At 54.4% G+C, this 12,232-nt stretch overlaps 2 protein-coding genes across 6 annotated transcripts in view; one reads left to right on the forward strand and one right to left on the reverse strand.

Moving 5' to 3' along the window:
* Positions 1–626: 626 nt before the first annotated feature.
* On the forward strand, positions 627–5,280 carry CXCR5 (C-X-C motif chemokine receptor 5). The gene is made up of 2 exons (XM_082070171.1): positions 627–680; positions 3,827–5,280. The coding sequence occupies exons 1-2, from the start codon at positions 642–644 to the stop codon at positions 4,901–4,903; spliced, it is 1,116 nt and encodes a 371-aa protein (XP_081926297.1). The 5' UTR covers positions 627–641; the 3' UTR covers positions 4,904–5,280.
* Positions 5,281–7,048: 1,768 nt separating this feature from the next.
* Positions 7,049–12,232, reverse strand: part of BCL9L (BCL9 like) — a 38,865-nt gene continuing 33,681 nt past the window's right edge. For all 5 annotated transcript variants that reach the window (XM_082070491.1, XM_082070488.1, XM_082070490.1 and 2 more), the window contains one exon: positions 7,049–11,181. In XM_082070491.1, coding sequence (XP_081926617.1) covers positions 10,031–11,181 — 1,151 coding nt within the window. In that variant the 3' untranslated portion in view covers positions 7,049–10,030. The remainder of the gene's footprint in view (positions 11,182–12,232) is intronic.

Consider the following 12,232-nt stretch of genomic DNA (forward strand, 5'->3'; position numbering starts at 1 on the left):
TCATTGGTGTCTGTTGCTTTGGAGTGGACCCCTGAAGCTCTGTCATTCCCACGCCAAAAATGTCCATTTCCACAAGCAGAAGAAATAGTGTTTTCACATCTTTATTGTGGGCAAGACAAGCGCTGCAGGAAGGTGACTAATCGTGGGGCTTTGCCTGGATCTGGGGTGATTTCTAGTACAGGTTTTCCTGGGAACGGAGCTTCCCAGTGCCTTTTGGACTCCCTCGGACAAGGAGGGACATGGGTCAGAGCCCTGAAGGTTTCCAGAGAAGACCTATTGACGTTCTGGACCTTCTCTGGTACAGACCAGAGGAACACGGATTCTTCAATCTGTACTTTAAAAATTAAAAAAAAAAAAAAAAAAAAAAAAAAACAACAACAACAACAACAACAACAAAAAAAAAAACACAAAAACAAAACAAAACAAAACACAACCACCCACCCACCCACCAAACTATTATAAAGCTAGATGCTAATCTTTACATCAATCAGGTCACTGCCTGGAGCTCATTTGCCTTGCAAATACTCTATTGTTACATGCCGTGTCCGTGTCCCTCCCCACTCAAATGACTAACTCCACCCCAAAAAAGAACAACTTTTGCTGAAATTGCTGGACGGGAGACAGATCCTGCCCCTGAAACCATGGGCCCCGTCAGCTACTCATCGGAGACCTACGACTTGGTGAGTTGCGCCTGGCTTTGCTTGTTTGAGAGGACAACGGGGAGGGCGGATAAAGCTGGGCTGGGCTGAAGAACCTGGTTTCCATCACTCTGAGTCAGGCACCTTGTGCAACAGCCTTCAGCAGTATAAATGACTGTGCACACAGGGTGCAAAGCCCTGGAATCTTGTCTATGATCTTTACGTAGCAGGAATACCCAAGCTAAACCCAATACTATAATCTCTCCACGCGTGAACCTTTGGTCCAACTACACACGCTCCTACCCTTGCTTGCCTTCCTGGCGAAGAGGCTGCCGTAGGCTCGACTGAAAGAAAAATATGCAGTCTATTTACCAGAAGGGAACTGTAAAGAAGGGAAGATGAATTGTGAGTACTTCTTCTAATACGGAGTGATAACACTGTGTGTTCTGCCCCGTAGTTCCCTCCTTTGTGCTATACATTAGGGAAGAGAGAGGAGATGTAGCAGGGGCAAGCCCAAGGCTCTGTATTTTTTCTGACTCACCCAGTATAAAAATCCTTTGTGAATAGTGGTGGTTTCATTTAGAACTTCTTGCAAAAGACACTTCTCTCCCTGACCTCCACAGAAATTCAGTGGCAGTGCTAATGCTTGCTGAGATGTTGAAAGCAAACTCAACCCTTTTCATCCCCCCCAGCTGAACTCTCCACTGGAAATCTGCCCCACCAGCAGAAAACCAGGGAAGTTGCAGCGTGTCGCACACTATAAGCAAGCGGCTGCGTGGCAAAGCTGTATCGCTTTTAATGCAGGGGGATCAAGCAGCACTGGGATTCCTTCTTTGCATACCATACTTTCCAGAACCTTAGTTTAGCAATTTTCTCCATTGTCATGGGACCGACGTGACCTGAGAGCCATAAAGGCACCTGCACCACAGTAATGTGGCATTTCCACAGGCTTTGCTCTTATCTGTGGGTTTCCCTGGTTCTGCACCCAAAGAGAGGATGAGCAAAAGCTCCAACAGTAACTTGCACTGATGTGGGCAACTTCGGTTCTAAGGCTTTGGGAATGAAACGCGCTTCTCCCAGCCCTGGCACAGGCTGCGAGGGAATGACTCACGTGGAAAATCCCTAATCGCACGAGCGGCTTCTCTTCTGCAGCCAAATGTTTTGACTGCTGGCAGTTGTGGGGAACTGAGAAAAGCAGCTGACACACAGCGACTGGAATAACTCTGAGATGTGGGTTAGAGGGGAAAAGGGATCCCCAGACAAAGCGCACAGGGGAATGGGCTTTCCCAGGCACGCACTTGGCTGCTCGGTTACAGAAAAAGGCGCCAGTTTATCACCTACCCCCAAATCTGGCTGCACTTTTGTTGTACAAAGGTCCCACTGGTGACTTCTCCCACCCTGGACCAGGCAGCCACCTGCTTCCAGACCTCGAAATGGGAATCGCAGCAGTGCCCCAAAAAGCCTTGGCTCGTCGCGCTTGGCATCTCCTGCAGCTCTGGCTCCTGCCCTTCCTGTCCCAGCCCAGGCTCTGCCTCTTCATCCTCTGCCAATTGTCTCCAACTCATCTCTGTCCGCTCCCACCCACGCTCGCAGCTCGGCTCGGAGATGCACGAGCGGAGGCCTCAGACACAGCTCCATGCGCTTCCCCGGCCCGCGGCGAGCGGCTTTTACCGTAAGAGCCACACCTGCTATCTTATCAGCCATCAGATGGTGTCTGATAGCGGCACAGGCTCCGTACCTCTGGCTCCGAATGCAATGCTGGAAACTGATGCTGGTCACCCGTGCATCCTGAGCAGCCAAGTTTGGTCACTGAGCTAAATCGCAAAGGTTTTTGGTTTGGTTGTGGGTTCTTTTGTTTTGTTTTTGAGGAGGTTCAAGGATGTGGCCCTGGCCAACACATCACAGGTTTCTGTGCATGTTGGTAACTCCTGAAAGAGTCCAGGAACTGACTAGGCAGGAAATATTTTCAAGCCAGGGAGAAAACAGACTGGGAGGGATTTCTAAAGGCTTTTATCTTTGGCAGCAGCCTCCAGTCTCCAGAATCCTACAGTAAACTCGAAAAATAATTGTTCTCTGGGAATACAAATGCTCGCAGCCCCACCATTACATTAGAGGAAGACAGTCTCGTGCATTGAGGTTTTGGGAGAAGAAACATAAACCACCCTTCTCTAGCCAGGCACAACGCAGGACGCAAGGCTGGTCATGGTCATTTGGCTCAGCAGCACGCGCACGGAGCAAGAAGAACCTCAAAGTGCTCTAAGGCTGTTTAAAGCAGGGCTGGTATTTTTAGGTGGGAACTCGGGCTGGGGAGGGAAGGAGCAGCAGGTGCAAACGGCTGCAGCCGGCAGTGAAAGGTACGAAAGCCGCAGCAGAAACTTCCGCTGTGGTTGGCGCGGAGGTCTCAGCGCCGCTCTGCGGAGCGGGTGTGGGTGGGGGAGTTCGGTGGCTGCTGACGAGCTCTTCTCAATTGTCACTCATTTCTCAGCTCGCCACAAGCCTCCTGCGCCGCGCTCTTTCGCTTCCTGTCTGCATCCCAGACCTTTGCTTTTGTGAGTGCCCAGCTCCGGCCAGGTGCCCAAGGTGGCCAGAACATCAACCAGAGAGCAAATGCAGCTTCCCAGGACTTGTGTACCACCTCAGCCCGAACACAGGCTGCTCACGTGCAAGGAGCTACAGGGGGTGGAGCATGAACCATATCTGCGGTGGCTCTGTTGCACTTTCCTCATCGGCTATCGGTCCAGGGCCCCAGCGGTTATTTTCAGATTCCCTTTCCTGCTCCAACTGCAATTAATTCAAAACCACAGGGTTTACCAACAGAACAGATTGCTCTTTCCAGCGTCCATCACCATGGCTATGGAATGGCTGCTGCTGTCCCCACCTTGCCTTGCTCTGCCCTGGGCAGCCCTGAGGTCTCTGAGGAGGAGAGGCAGACGGGGACAGCATCAGTTCACACAAACTGAGGCACAGATGCGCTCTGCAGGGAATCCCACCACCTTCATACCTGACAGCAGGCGGTGCGGGGATGGCTGGTGTCAGAGACGGGTGCAATGATTGGGAAAGCTGGTAGAGGAGGGTTCTGTACTATGTGAGAAAGCAAGAACAACCAGCAGGTAACTCAGCAAGAAGATTAAACGGGTTCTCCTGTTCATAAACTCCCCCCTGGTAACTGGAATCTCTCTCTCCCCTAGAGCCAGGTAGAGCTGAGTGGTTACTACGAAGCTGAAAACACCACCCCTTCTTTGGAGGGCTATTTTTGCTTCAACCCAGCCTCGTCCGTGGTCGGCAACCAGAGAGATCCCTTCAGAAAGGTCTTCATGCCTCTCATCTACCTGCTGATGTTTGTGTTGGGGACGGTGGGCAACGCTCTAGTCCTGGTCATTTTAGAGAGGTTCAAGCGGTCTCGCACCACCACAGAAAACTTCCTCTTCCACCTCACCCTGGCCAACCTGGCACTGTTGCTCACCTTCCCCTTCAGCGTGGTGGAGAGCTTGGCCGGGTGGGTATTCGGGAAGTTCCTCTGCAAGATCCTCAGCGCTGTCCACAAGATCAATTTCTACTGCAGCAGCATGCTGCTGGGGTGCATCGCGGTGGACCGCTACCTGGCCATCGTCTACGCGATCCACACCTACCGCAAGCGCCGAGCTCGCTCCATCCACCTCACCTGCACGGCTGTCTGGCTCTGCTCGCTGCTTTTGACATTACCCGACCTCATCTTCATGGAAGTCTGGACAGACGACAGCAACCGCAGCATTTGCTATTTTCCAGAGGTTGGGATCGATGGCAACAATGTCTGGCTGGCGACACGCTTCCTATACCACACCGTGGGCTTCTTCGTGCCGCTGCTGGTCATGTGCTACTGCTACATGGCCATCGTGCGGGCGCTGTGTCAGTCCCAGCGCCTGCAGCGGCAAAAAGCCGTCCGCGTGGCCATCCTGGTCACAGGCGTCTTCCTGCTCTGCTGGAGCCCGTACCACATCGTCATCTTCCTGAACACGCTTACCAAGCTAGAAGCCTTCACCAAGAACTGCCTCCTGGAAGATCAGCTGGACACGGCCATCATGGTGACAGAAGCCATCGGCTTCACCCACTGCTGCCTCAACCCCGTCCTCTACGCCTTTGTTGGAGTCAAGTTCCGCAACGACTTCTTCAGGATCCTGCAGGAGCTCGGCTGCATAAGCCAGGAGACTCTGCAGGAGATCCTGGAGGTGACAAGGAAGGGCAGCGGGATTGAGTCTGACAACACCACGTCCATCTCCACTTTCTAGCAGGCGAGGGCTGCCTGTGGGGAAGCGCCGGCCTGAGGCTCGCCTTCCCAGCGGCACACGTGCTGTGGCCTCAGTCCCATGCTTCACACATGTCCCCACCACTTTCTTCACACTTCAGGAAACTGAGGTCTGATAGACACCCAACACCCAAATCCTGTCTTCGCTGGCACCTCCTGGTTCCCATACCTGTAGAAATCCACCTGGCAGCTGTTGGCAAACGCTGGCTGTCCCATGGTCACTCCGGCAGGGCTGGACAAACCCGAGTGGGTTGGACCTGATGTTTCCAGCTCTTCCTCGCAAACCTGACCCGCAGGCACCCTGTGCACGGAGCCAGGCACGAGACTGGGTGCCGGGGCAAGGGAAGAAGCGCAACCTGGTAAACATGGAGTTATGTCGGTGAGCAAGGACTAAGGACAAAAGCCAAGCAGGTCTCCATTTCACTGGCTCAGGTTGGTAGGGATGCGCCTGAAGCTCAACAGCTCATTCTCAAGTTGTGACTTGAAGAGAAAACTCCCCGAGCCATGAGGCTTTTCTACAAAGCACAGTCCACCATTTCCTGCAGCGCTGCATCTTCAGAGCTGAAACCTGCAGGTAATGGCAACCATGGTTGTCCAAGCACGTACGCGCAGCAGAGGAAGAGCAACTCTCTGAAGCCCGCCCTTGCTACCTCCATGGTTGTACCGGTGAGCAAACTCGTTGCAGATGAAAACACCTTCACAGCCCCGGTTCTGATGGGAACTGTGCTCCTACACAAATACATCACTGAAAAAATGAACAGTGAGAGTGTAAAAATCTTACAGTGTTCACAAGATAAAAATAAAACCGGCACACAAACTAAGGGCGAACAGATTACACGTCTATTATGACTACAGGTTTTAGCACTGCTATGCTGGTCAACTTCTAGAAAGTTTCGATGTGAGCTGTAATCAACAGTTAAATAAAACACCTTCTTCTCACATATAGTGCTTGTAAGCCATTGTCTGCAGTCGTGTCACTTTTGCATGGGAAATGCATCAGAGAGCACTAAGTGGGTTGATGGCAGCTTTCTGACAAGCGTTGCTCTTCACACATGGAGACCACAGGGCTCATAAGCACCTTGCTCAGATTTCCCTGCCCCAGCAGGCCACACTGCAGTTGGAGTCAGTCCAAACTGACTCTGCAAACAATGCTGGAGCAGACAGCCCAGAGAAAGTCCTGGTCCCCGCAGAAGGCAACCCCGAAGAAGGGGACATGGAGATCCCCGAGGCAGCACACCGCTCTGCATGTCGTGCAGCGTGACCAAGCCTCCCAGGAGACAGAGCCGGGGTGTTTCAGCAGAGCATCCTGCCACACACGCAGCCGTCACAGGGCTGTGCCGGCGGAGGAGCGTGCACAGACCAGGGGACGCATGAGTGAACCGTGTCTGGGAGCGCTGCAGAGCAGGGGCTCTCCCCACACCCTCGCACCCCCTGCCCTGCTCTGACTCACACGTGGTTTCATTTTCCTTATCAAGAAGACGACATGCCGTCTCACCCCAGTCTCCTAGAACCAAACATGCTCAAGCACTTCATTGTCTGTACTGCTGCCTGCTGTGTCATCCCTATCTTAGCACAGGTGGCTCTGGACACGTGGCGCCACGGCCACCAAGGTCTGTCAACAGGGGTCCTGGGCTGCCACGTGCAGCGACCCCAGCTCTGCGCCCAGGCAGCAGCATGAACCCTTTCTCCCTCCAAGCCTCCAAAACCAGCCTCTCGCCCCGCTGCCATCACGGCATGCTCCACGTTTGCTCTGGCTCCCTACAGGCACGCGGCAGCCACGGCGCACGTGAGCTTTGCCAGGCCACGAGATGCCCAGAACGAGGGGGAACCGTGGGGCTCCAGCGGACAGCTCGGCAGCAAGTCCCTGCACTAGGTCACCTCTTTGCTTTGCAGTCCTGCTCAGGGACCCAAGGTGTTCAGGGTGGTCCTGCCTGTCCCCCACCCATCCCTGGGCATGCCCCTCCACCTACCTGGGACAACCATCCTGTCCCATGTCCTGCCAGACACGAGGTGTTTGTAGCACGGCCAGCTGAGCCCCTCTGATCAGCCCCAGCGTGCAGGTGATGCTGGCTGAGCGCACCTCGCAGCCCCGCGAAAATCACTCAGCTCACTGAAGACAGCCACAGGGTCAGGTTTTGAAATTTGTCTTTTTAATAAAAAGGCACCTATAAAACAGGTCAATACATTACAGGCAGCACAGATACCCAAAAACAAGCCTAAAAATTGTTTCAAATAAAAACCAATAAGATGTCTTCACATATTGTATTTATATATTTATATTTATATATATATTTATATAATGGTACAAAATGACTGGGGAAGTTTCTCCATGGGATGACAGAGAACAGGTCAGTCACCATTACCTCAAAGTGAAAGCTAATTCCAGGTGCGTGATTATCTGACATACTGAAAGATGAGGTTTCCCAGTGTCCACTTTTTTTGGAGCTGGAAAAACACGGCGAAGTCATGGCTAAAACATGGGCAAACCTTTCACTGTGATTAGGTGGAGTCAGGACACAGAACTCAAGCGGAGGAGCCGAGCAATAAACTACAAGACACGAGACTAGACACAGCTCACGGCAGCGGGAACCGGCTGTTGGCAAACCCAGGTCTAACAAGGACTGGCTGGTCGGCCAGTCGCTGCTCTACGGCCCCCGGCTCTGACCAAGTGTCAGGATTTCCTTTTTGCATCCAGGGCTGCTGAGTCAAAAGCTTTGCTTCTTACCCATCCGTCACTGAAGGACAGGTCTCCCTCCTGCCATCAGGCAGAACTGGCATCGCGCTGCCCTGTCTCTGCGCGTGGGCAGCACCGAGGTCCCTGTCACCTGCAGGCGGACACAGGGACAAACCGCTGCCCACAGGGTGGGGACCACCAGCCCCAGGCAATGAAAGGGACAACAGGGAAGGTACGGACACGTGGAGATCTCCACTGGGCTGAAACAACAGCTGTCTACAGACAAAGATCTTCCATATAGAAAATATTATGGCTTCAAATTAACCGAGACTAGCTGGTGGGTGATGAGCAAGGTTTGTGGCTGCCATCGGTATTTGGATGTTTACGCGAAACTACCAGGAGCCAACACCTGAAGTGCAGCCAAGAGAAGCCACAGCCTTTCAGGCGAATTAAGCTTAGAAAAAGCTAAGTCTGTTTGAGCCACATCCTCCCACGTGAAATGCACACTCCGAAAGGATGGGGAATCCCAGCAGCTAACACATCAGGTCCAGACCACACTTGGTTGGTCAGGCCTAAAGATTATTCTTCTGCTCCCACTGCCAAGGGAGGGATGAGCACTTCCAGGGATTGTTCCACCTCCAAAAATGCTGCTTGCTCATATCATATACAACAAAACCATGCAAAGCAGGAGACCAGGGCGAAATCCTTCCTCGAACCCAGACCGGCGCTTCCTACTCAGGACTGCTCACTACAAAATGCCTCAAGGCTTTAAGGTATTCCTAACTGGACTCTGTGGATCCCTCTTCTCATGGATAAGATCAAGCACCTGCCAGCCCTTCTGAACAGCTCGCAACATGATAAAAAGAGCTGCCGCTCACTTGCCACTTGACAATCTCCCTTTTCTGAAAGCCCTCTCCTCCCTGCAGCGAGTAGGGAAAGGTGAGCTCTGTTACAAGAGAGGTAGTTGCTAAGTGTGGCTCTGCAGAGATAATCCTCCAGCCGGCGTTCCTCGGGCAGTCACGTGCCCCGAGGTCACCGCTGGACACCCGCAGGGTGCACCGTGCCGGAACCCGGTCCCCGCGGAGCTCCAGAAAGTGCAAGCGCCTCACCCACAGCCCCCTCCGTGAACAAAACAGGACAAGATCACCACTGCCATGCGTGGGAAGACCTTACGGAGAGCGGGACGGGGAGGGTGGAGTGCATCCAGAAAAGCCGGAGGAGCGAGCAGCTGCCACACAACCTGGGCCTCTTCCATCCAAGGCGTGGGACAGCCACACCGCTGACACCAGACAAGACAACTCTTACACCAAGATGGAGATCACACACAGGAATAGGTCGTCTCCAACAGCTGGACCTCTATGGTGGGATGCTGCCCGCAGCTCAGGGCGAGATGGAGCAAAGATCTCCTGCGAAACTCTAGAGAAGGAGAACCAACAAGCGTGAGGAAGACCTGGGAGAGCGCGCAACGGCAGAGGTAGAGGGGCCGCAGCACAGCTGCAGGGGACGACAGCCAGGTAAACCACTGGTGCAGGCAGGCCGCAAAGAGCAAGGATCGCAGCTACCCCTCCTGGAAGCACAGGAACGCGTCGCCTCATCTCGGAGCCCATCTGTCCCCACGCAGCGCTCCGCCGGGGCCGCAGCTCTGACCTCTCCACAGCCCTCAGTCGTTAGTCGTGTCCGTCTACTCGGCACAGCCTCGCAGGGTCCGAGGTCTGCGCGAAACTACACCCTCCGCACATGCAAACCGTTCAGATGTGTGAACAACACAGGTCTGACACAGAGTCACTCTACAATGGGATCTCTCAATGCCCTGTGCACCCTGGGGGATGCTCCTGCCTCCCCCAAGGAGTTTTCAATCCTTGTACATGTTGCCTTTAGCATGTTTTTTTGTTTCTGTTTTTTTTTTCAAACATGTTTTGAGGCTTCTATTAAAACACAGAAATACAGAACAATTAAAAACCAGCACAAGTTTTGCCTTTCCCAGCGACCTATTTACAGCTATTTCCAAAGACCCTCTTGCACATTTTGGTTGCTTAAAAAGGAAAAAAAAAAAAAAAAAAAAAAAGAAAGAAAAAAGAAAAAGGAAAGAAGAGAGGAAAAAAGGGAAAGAAAAACACTTGACAGAGGAAAACTGTAAATGAAAACTTTACAAACTGCGCCAGGGTCTGGATGTCCCTGATCACCACGCAGGGTTCAAAGTAACAGCCCCACTCCCAGCCCCTCAGCCCTCCCCTTCCCCAAAACAGAAAGGAAAAAGAAACCCAATTCACATCAAGTTTACTGCACATCTGGTTTTCTGTGTAGAGGCGAATCCGACACGAAAAGCATCCCACGTGGCATACTCCACCGGCGCTGGCCCCCAGCCCTCCCCGACGAAAGGTCTGAAAAGGTCTGTAGAGCCAGCGGGGTCCCGCCGGCCCCGAGCGGCAGACGGGGTTAGAAAGGCAGGTTCGCCATGTTCCCGGGCCCAGGGATGTAACTCATCTGGCTGTCCAGGGAGACACTCCTCTGCCTCATCTGGTGTGTGACCATGAGGTTCTGCTGAGGCGGGGGCCCCATGAGAGAGCCCTGAGGTGACATCATGTGTCCTGTCTGAGCATACATGTCCCCCGACACGGACATGCTCCTCTGCTTGGCCTGCATCAGCATGAAGTTCTGCTGGGCCATCAGGCTCTGCTGCGGGGACATCATGCCCTGGTGCATGCTGTTGCCCATCATGCCTTGCTGGGGCGGCATGCCTGTCCTGCCCAGCATGGGCACCTGTCCGGGGTGGCACATGGGCACGCCGAGTCCCCGCTGCACGCCCTGCTGCCCAGGGACGTTCATACCTGGCCGCACCGGGGGCTGCTCAGCCATCATGTTCTGCAGGTTCATGAGGTGGAGGTTGGAAGGCTGCGATTTGGGTGCTTGGCTGTCACTCTTGGGGAAATACTGCAAGGTGCTGCTCGGCTTCTCGGAGGGGATGATCCTGGACAGGTCGAACTCAGGGATCCCTGTGGGCGTGGGGCGGATCACCTCGCTGAGCTCGGGGTCGTTCAGCACTGACGCCACGCCAGGAAGCACGGGCGGGTAGGGCTCGCCGATCCGCGGAGGGATGTTCTTGCCCATCATGTGCTGCTGGGGGGGCATCTGGCTGGGCTGCTGGGAGGGAAGGTCCTCGGGCGGCATGGGCATCCCTGGCGGGTAGTGCTGCTGCATCCCAGGGCCACCTCCCGCGCCAGGGGCCATGGGCATGCCGCCGGCGGGGGACGGCATGGCGTTGTGGGGCTGCTGCATGCGGGGGAACACCAGCTGGTTGGAAGGAATCATCTGCGAGCTGTTGGGTACAGGGCCACACTGCTGGTTCAACGAGTCCTGGGGCCCCGGGGGCAGCATCATGGGGTTCGGGGGGGGCACGCCTGCCCCCGGCGCGCTCGGGTGCATAGGAATGTTGGAGCCCAGAGGGTTTGGGGAGGACATCATGGAGGTGGGGGGCGGTTCGTGGGAGAGGGGCTGCTGACCAGGCATGTTCATTCCCATGGGGCTCTGGGAGGATCCGGGCCCCACAGAGTTCAAGTGCAGTTGATTCGGCTGATTCCCCGTCACACCTGAGGAGAAGAAAAGGAGAGAAGAATTAAGTCTGCCCATAGACCTCTCTGGGCTGCCAAATCCACACCCTGGAAGCCTGCCAAGCACTGCTGCTCAGAAAGCTCGGGTGTGGAGCCCGATGCTCAGTAAGCAACTGCAAGATGGGCTTGCAAAGCACCAGCGTCAGGAAAAAAGTGCCCCAGACTCCATCCCTTGTAAGTCCACCAGCAGCAGAGAGCGATTTCAGCTTCATCCAGTGCCATGCTGGATCTGTTGTTCCTCACAGCCCACTGATTTTAGAGCCTCAGCTGGCTCTGCATGTTGGGACAGCCCAACACCACAACCTCAGCAGGTCTCCCAGCTGCCTGGAAGGCACCGAGGAGTGTCCCTTCACGGGGTCGGCCACCCGGCAAGCGCCCGTGGCCGCACAACCTCCGGCTGCGAGGGAAAAAACAGCAGAAGAGCTGTCAGCCCGACACAGGTGCTGTGTGCGAGGGAGGACTGCGCCCATCGGCGTGGCAGAGCGACCAGGGCCTGCGCAGGGGGTCGGGGTAGGAGGAAGCCAATGTGTTTGCGTGCCTGTGGTCAACCTAAGTGACTGCTCAGTAGTGAAAGAGTCAAAAAGCTGATTCTTCATTTTGAAAACTGCCAAAAATATTTATCAGACAGCTTTAAACCCCTAAACCAAGCAGTAGAGCATGTTGGAATTCCCCTTCAGGCTGGTCACCAAGTGATGAAAAACACTCATTTGCTTAGCTGTCCTCCCCAGTGCCACGAGCCAGCGGAGCGTATCTGGCTGCCGCCTACTGAAATCAGAACTGTGCTAAGACACAGCCTTTCCTGTGCAGGCACCTGGGCCCCGCTCAGAACACCCCAACCCCGTTCAGCGCACCCCTGTCCCGCGGCACGAGAACACGGGGGCTCCCCAGGCAGCAGACCTCTGCCTGCAAGTCCTGCACCTGAGACAACTCCAGGGGCCGTCAAAATCCAAGCCCAACGCAGCCGCGTAGGGTAAAAGTATTCCGAAAACTTCCAGGGCTTGTGGCAGAAGAGTGCCTCAAACACCAGAGT

This window comes from Streptopelia decaocto (genome assembly GCF_964273445.1).
Source record: "Streptopelia decaocto genome assembly, chromosome: 21".
NCBI lineage: Eukaryota > Metazoa > Chordata > Aves > Columbiformes > Columbidae > Streptopelia > Streptopelia decaocto.

Excerpts from the sequence above, each read along its gene's own strand:
- CXCR5 (XM_082070171.1), top strand. The coding sequence starts at position 642 with ATGGGCCCCGTCAGCTACTCATCGGAGACCTACGACTTG. Across the intron at positions 681-3,826 it reads CATCGGAGACCTACGACTTG|AGCCAGGTAGAGCTGAGTGG; the intron begins GTGAGTTGCGCC and ends TCTCTCCCCTAG.